The sequence below is a fragment of the Nyctibius grandis genome, chromosome 8 (assembly GCF_013368605.1).
Source record: "Nyctibius grandis isolate bNycGra1 chromosome 8, bNycGra1.pri, whole genome shotgun sequence".
NCBI classification, from domain to species: Eukaryota; Metazoa; Chordata; class Aves; order Nyctibiiformes; family Nyctibiidae; genus Nyctibius; species Nyctibius grandis.
In genome coordinates this window covers 176,713-183,483 of record NC_090665.1, presented here as the reverse complement: position 1 = coordinate 183,483, position 6,771 = coordinate 176,713, and the positions used below count along the sequence as shown (strand labels likewise).

General features: G+C 45.1%; 1 protein-coding gene across 1 annotated transcript; it reads right to left on the bottom strand.

Annotated features, from left to right (window-relative positions):
* Positions 1 to 1,579: 1,579 nt before the first annotated feature.
* On the bottom strand, positions 1,580 to 6,403 carry TM4SF4 (transmembrane 4 L six family member 4). Its single transcript, XM_068406659.1, has 5 exons — positions 6,230 to 6,403; positions 5,886 to 5,975; positions 3,738 to 3,871; positions 1,889 to 2,078; positions 1,580 to 1,597 (listed from the first exon to the last, which is right to left on the bottom strand). The coding sequence occupies exons 1-5, from the start codon at positions 6,401 to 6,403 to the stop codon at positions 1,580 to 1,582; spliced, it is 606 nt and encodes a 201-aa protein (XP_068262760.1).
* Positions 6,404 to 6,771: the final 368 nt, after the last annotated feature.

Below are 6,771 nucleotides of genomic sequence, written 5' to 3'. Positions count from 1 at the left end.
AGGTGGGAGGGACAGCTGCTTCTAAAGAGGTTTTTTTGTAATTTCTCTTATCATCTTGCACAATGTATCCCTGAGGCCACTTTGCTTTTGTTAGTGTAACTCTTAGTACCTAAATCCAGCTATTTAACATTTTTACATGTTGCTCACCAGCTTTCAGTGCTTCTGAATCCTTTTAAGTTCTTCAGGTATCTCTAGTGTAGATACAGAGTACATGAAATACATTTTCTGAAAGCACAGGCTGCAGAATCATTATTTCAGGAGGAAAATTTTAGAGAAGAGATGTGGCAAATATATTGATGAACTAGAAGCCTTGAGACATCCAGGCTGTCAAGCTGGTTTGTGAAAATTTGTTTTAGGAATTTCTTAAGCAGCGTATCAGTTGATCCGAATCCCTCAAATTTCTCCAATCCCTCTTACTTCCTCCTTGATTTCTTTGGGAAATATTTTTTTCTTTTTAAGTTTTGGAAGACTAGTTCTTTCTAAAAAGTTATCTTTGCCTTTCAGCTCTCTTTTGCTTTCCCTGTCTCTTTCCTCACCACATCACCTTTGTTTAGACAAGAGATTACACTTGGTTAGTTAGTGCCATGAACAGGGGGTTACAAGCCCTTTTACTTCACAGTAGAAACAGATTTGGTTACTTACTGTGAATATTTCTACATCATTAAATTATACAGGCTGCGCAGTTCCTGTACAAGAGAGATTCAAGACAAGGATTACAGGTATAGGACATATTTCAGCATGTAATAGATACATATTTTGAAGTTTTAATTGAGTTTTCTCATCATGTAGCTGGATTTAAATAGGGTATGTCCCTCTCCTTTTCATCAGTACCAATTTTATGTTGTGTCAGAGACGTGGAATTTACTCGATTTTCTAGAAATGAGGCTTCACTTACCATGTCTTTGGAGCCAGTTTGAAGATGGTGTTCTGCATGAGAAATTGGCTTGCTGTCTTAATGAAACAAGACCTGTGGGATTCACAGCAGTGACTGATCAGGTGGTGGTTCATCCTTGTCCTTGTAGCTAATGAACTTGGCTGTTAGAGTAAATGGCTAGGACGGTGTGCCTGTACCTGGGACACTGCCACTCTGTCCCTGCCATCTCAGAGTGTAGTGGGGAAAGTTGAAAAAACTTCAAATAAAGGTGAAACAACTTTTCCACATATCATAAACGTACTCAAAAAAAAGTTAATGTGTGATATTTCCATCTGATAAACCTCAAAAGAAAATATACACGACTGCATTACAACTGAGCTTGTACCAGCAGCATTTGGTGATCCCCAGCTGCAAAGGTAACTCGGGAGAGAAAATATTTTGCTTGAGAATACCCTCTTTCTAAATGGAAGCTGTTTTACAAAAATAAATATGAATGTGAGAGTTGAATTTCAGTTATTTTATTCCGTGATGAGGGGCTTCAGGAGGGCTAGAAAGGGAGTCAGGGCTTCGTAACGTTCGTTGGGGGAAGTGCCCTTCATTCTCGTCTTCTTAGCCAGACACGATGCGTCTGAGGGCTGCCTTGTGGAACAAGTGCAAAAGGGAGGCTCCCAGGATACGGAGGGTTGTCTGCAATGTTCATGTTCTTTAGACAGTTCCATCTCCCTGGAAGAATAAAATCATGGAGGTAGTTTAGTGACTACTATTCCTGCGACTTCCAAAGGTTTTTATTGTTTCCCCGTGGCTATGGGGAGCTGTCAGTTAAACACCATAAATATGGACTGAGATCGTATTTTCGGCACCTGGCAACACTGTAGGGTTTCAGCTGTGCTTTAGAGAATGTGATCATGGCGCTGAACGAAGGCTAGTTTAGTTTTTCAGACTGTCGGGTAGTCAAGTGTGTATATAACTATTCTCAGTACACAGAATAATGAAAGAAAACCATCAGTTTCTCACCCCACAACATCCGCAACACTGGCAGTCCCCACAGATCGTTCCAAACAGGCCGTTCACCACCTGAATGCCGCAGAGCACTGCCTGGATCCCGCTCATGATGAGCAGCAAGGAGAAGAGCGTCAGGTTCCATGGGACGATGTTTTCGGGTGACTGACACGCGTTCCACAACGTGTGGTTAGCGAGGTAATCCCTGGAGGGGGAACAGAACAGTTGCGAAGACGTTAGCTCACAGGGAGGGTCTGTCGCGGCTGGCAAGTTGTCACTGTTGCGATAGGGCTGAGGGTCTGTTAGCTTCAGTCCCTCATTTCCAGTGTCACACTGGTGCTGGTATCGAGAACGCGATTTCGGTCTAGTTTCTAGCAAAGACAAGGCATTGGGAGATGAGTACATGCTCGGTACAGCTGAACAGTTCCTGGTATTTTGGGGAGAAGAGATGCTGACGTCTGGCAGGGCGTCATACACCCGCCGAGCGTCACGCACGGGACGCGCCGGGTCTCCCTGGGAGCGGGGCACCCTCTGCAGCTCCTCCTTGGTGGGAACCCCGGGCTGTTACTGGTTACAGCATTAGATTTGTGTGTGTGTGCTTGTGTAAGGTCTGATGCTGGATTGGGGCATTTGATCCAGTACTCAAAATACGGCTGGGGACAAGGAAGCAACGTTGCATTCCACACCTAAATATTAGTCTTTATTTACTATGTTACGTTGTAATAAAAACGAGTTATGAAAACAATATGATAAAAGATGAATAAGCTCAGTTTTCCTAACAAAACATCAAATGCTACAAGACCAGTCAGCTCTTGCCACTGAGCAGAAAAGAGCAGCCTTGGGTGTTCGAGGTGCCTCGTCTACAGAACAACAGTATTAGGTAAAAGTATTTTCCATCATTTTTACCTTCACATTTTGGTTTAATTGTGAACTGCTTTACCACTCACTATATTTCCTCCGCATATTCTTAATGCTGTTTTGTTTCCTATGTTCTTGTCAAGTGATTCCTTGACTGCAACCAAAGTATGTTTGAAACAGAGCGTATTTTTCCAAAGACTCCCAGAATTAGACCAAAGCAGCTGGTTTCCAGCCCTCACTGGCCCATGAACAGATAATACGTAACATACAACATTATACTTCTTTTTTTCTTTTGTTTTTTTTTTTTTTTTTTAACCTGACCTACAGTTTTGTCGTGTGTTATGCAAGAAATGCTGCTAGGTCCCTCTTGACTGAGGACGAGTGCATTAAAGGTTCTCAGGTGGTGAGGGGTTTACTGCAGCCCTTGTCGGTCTGTTCTGATCGCACCCCCTCTCTCGCACTGTGCCCTGTTTTCAGTTGGGCCTTTGCTGACTTCAGCCCTGACAAACTGGGTTGCTGGGTTTCGTGTTTTTCACACCCCCTCTCAAAGTGATAAATGTATACACAGCAAATGTGTCTGAGTTGCAGAGTGTCAGGAACAGACAACTTCCAAATTCCGTAACCAAGATAAAATGACACATAGCTACTAATTATTTGAATACCATCAGATTTCAATATACGATGTCACTGCTGTTCATGTCACTGCTATCCATCTGGGGGGAGTTTATCCTGGTATGCTGTTTATCATCCCAAGAGTAACCCAGAGGGCTGTGCATTTCTGTTTATCGGCTCCTTTGAAACTCGGTAGTTTTGACTGTACTTGCTCTTCCTTATGTCCGTGCCCTTTAACCTTATTTACTATTGCTGTACGGTGCTGGCTCTTCTCAGAGCTGCTGCGCTTTAGACAGTGTAATTCCCATTTTTATACAGTGGATTTGGAAGTTAAATCATATCACAAACTTAAAACATGTATAACTTGTTTTTTTTCCTGATTGTCTTGCCTTACCCATCCTGGAAAGGATAGGTCCACTCTGTTCCGGTGTAACATTTGGGGCCTCTGTTCAGGGCTACCGATGACACAACAAAGCAGTATCCAGCTCCCAGAACTCCGACTGCGGCAAATATGATAGAGGAGAACATCTGATGGAGAGAAGAGCGGTGTTATTTGTGTTCCCGTTCAAACAACGAACCGTGCCCCGAGCGTGAACGTGCATTCCCTGCATTCAGCTCCCGAACAGCAGGAGCTCGTTCCTTCGCCGTTACCGGCCGCCCCGGCAGGGGGCGCTGCTCCCCGCGGGCGGTGCCGGGCCGCCCCGGCAGGGGGCGCTGCTCCCCGCGGCCGCGCTGGTCCTTCCCGAGGGTCACGAGCCCGACCGGGGCCTTGGGCCGCTCGAGGCGTCAGGGAACCCCTGCAGGGCCCTGCACAAGTTAGGCTGGGGTCGGTCACGTTTGGGCCGAGTCTCCTGCCCGAGGCCCCCCTCGGGTGCGCGCTGTGTGCTCCCTCCCCTCGCAGGCCCTGCTCACCGCTAGCCCTGACGGTGTGGCTGCGGTCATCGGGTCAGGGGTTGGGTTGGAAGGGATGTCTTTATTTTTCTGGCTTCCCGTTACAGCATTTCCATATATACTAACATGTAAGTAAATCGTGCAAAAACTAATGCCCTGCCTGAATTCTGAAGCACTTGTAGCTATAACAGTTTGCTGGCAGTGTCTTTTATTGGAGCAAAGTGATACAGGTGGAGGAGAAAAAGAAACGTACTTTCAGGTCTGTGAGCTTTTATTCAGACCTCGTCACGAGACTCTTGCCTTGAGTGTTGACATGCATTTTTATGTTGATATATCTGATGGGGCTAACTTAAACATTGTTTACTAGTAGACATCATCGTAACGGTGTTTCTGCTAACACACAAGAGCGAACTCAGTCCTCGGTCACGCTGCGGTGAGGCCACCAGGACTCAGTACGGTGTACTCGGTACCTGTGGCTGTATTAGTATTGCCAGCCTCGCAGTCAGCTGCGCTTACCGTGAGCTGTCGGCAAGGCACTGCAGAGCGTAGGGAGCTTTACAGGCAGCACCGTGCGTGCTCGGTTTAGGTTCCGTACGCCAGCAGGAGCGCAGGCAGCGAGCGCTCGCCGCTGCTCACCCCGCCGCACACAGCCCTGTGCCCAGCCCGGCGGCGTTGCAGGGGTGCGCGTGGCAGCCTGGCAGCAAAGCGCTGGGAGTTTGGTAGTCACTGAGTTATATGTGCTCTTCAAAGCTAAACTGTGTTCCCTGCTAACAGATAATTGATAACACAGTGTGGTGAAGAGAAAGGTGTAACTCCATTTCCCCCCACCTTGAAGTTCCACCTGCTTTGTTGGGATTGCATGAAGACGGCATCAAAGATTTAGGGAAGGCTCCTTGTTAACCTCACAGTCATGATTCTTTTCCTATTTGTTTTTTCCTTCTTTTTTCAATTGGAAACCTGTTCCTTCATAAAACAGTGTAATAATCTACTTGAGCCATTTATTTCAAAAGCACAGACTTTGCTAGTACGAATATTATTTTTTTTCTCTAATCTTGTTTTTAAACTAAAATGTTTGAAAAATTTATACTAGTGTCTGAAGGTATGCATTTGAAACTTTTCACTTCTAGTGTGAAAGGAAGCTATAAATTCCAAGTGGAGCCTGGTCTACCTGGCTTTAAGCAGGAGGTTGGATTAGGTGACCTCTTCCAACCTGAAATTTCCTATGAACGTAATGAGATAGTCATAGCCCATTGCATGGGTCTGCAGTGAGTTGGGAATGTAGCGCCCAACTGTCAGAATAATTTTAAAAACTGCCAGCAAAAATGGCTAAAGAGAGAACTGTTATGCTCTGCAAAACAGAGTGCAGATGTTTCAGAAATCAGTGTTAATTGTGATCGCAACGATAAGTATCTTGTGATAGCGAAACACAAGGCAGTACAGTTGTGGTACCTGCGGCACCACATCAAGGGCATAATACAGGTTTTACAGCCTGCTCGTCCTACTTTCCAGCACTCAGACAAATGGCAGGGCTTTGTGTCCTGCACTCTGGACAGCATCTGTCTGGTGTCTCAAGGACTGTGAGCAGCAGATACATATATCGTATCAGTAACAATGTAGCTTTTACTTTTTTGCCATGTTTCCTCTCACTTACCGCAAATCGCTTTCCACAGCTCTCATTACCACAGCATCCACAGCAATCATTATTCTTAAGGCCCAAAAATACCAAGGCAGGAAAGATCATCTACCAATAACAGAAATACAGTTTGAATTGGAATGAATTCAAGTTAAGTTTGCTTTTAAATGTAATAGTTCTGTGTCTTTTTTTTTTTCTCATGACTAAATTAAGTTACTTATTGCAAAACTGTTAGATGATTTGTAACTTATCAAAGAAGCATTTGCGGTGTTGGAACCTGCATTTGAGGTACTGAGGAAATTCAACAATGCAAAGTCATGGTGGGGGGTTGGAAGTGGGAAAGTGTGAATTTATGTACTCACCAGTACACCCGATCCCAAGATCCCTCCGAAGTACCAAACCTCATCTGTAATGTGTAGATTGTCTTCAACCACTTTTCCTCCAGGGAAAAACAACAAAATGTTAGCCAGGGTACATAGCACAGCCAGGGGGATGAGGGTGGCTCCCAGGCACTTCGCACAGCCTCCCGTGCACATGCTTGTTTAAAGAAATGGCAAACACAGGGAAAGGCAGAGGAAAAATCCCTCAGACGTTCTCAGAACTGTCTTATAAAAAGGAGCTTCTCAGTGTACTTTACAAAATCCAGTTTCTGCAGTGCCTTTAGAGGAGCTGAGCCTGTAGAACGCTCCCTTCAGAGATGTTGCTGCGGTCGATCAGAAATGCAGTGTGCTGGTTATTTATACGTTCTTGCTGCCGTGATGTCAGTTTTCTGAACGTCCGTAAATGAAATTACGTTCGGTGCAGCCTCTCATTTTACTATGACAACCAATAACCTCTGTTAATATTTTACCAATGTGGATGAGACGCTTCATTATCTGGGCTCAGATCATGGGTAGATATCCTT

Excerpts from the sequence above, each read along its gene's own strand:
- TM4SF4 (XM_068406659.1), bottom strand. The coding sequence starts at position 6,403 with ATGTGCACGGGAGGCTGTGCGAAGTGCCTGGGAGCCACCCTCATCCCC. Across the intron at positions 5,976-6,229 it reads TCTTGGGATCGGGTGTACTG|ATGATCTTTCCTGCCTTGGT; the intron begins GTGAGTACATAA and ends TGTTATTGGTAG. Across the intron at positions 3,872-5,885 it reads GCTGTGGAAAGCGATTTGCG|ATGTTCTCCTCTATCATATT; the intron begins GTAAGTGAGAGG and ends TCTCTCCATCAG.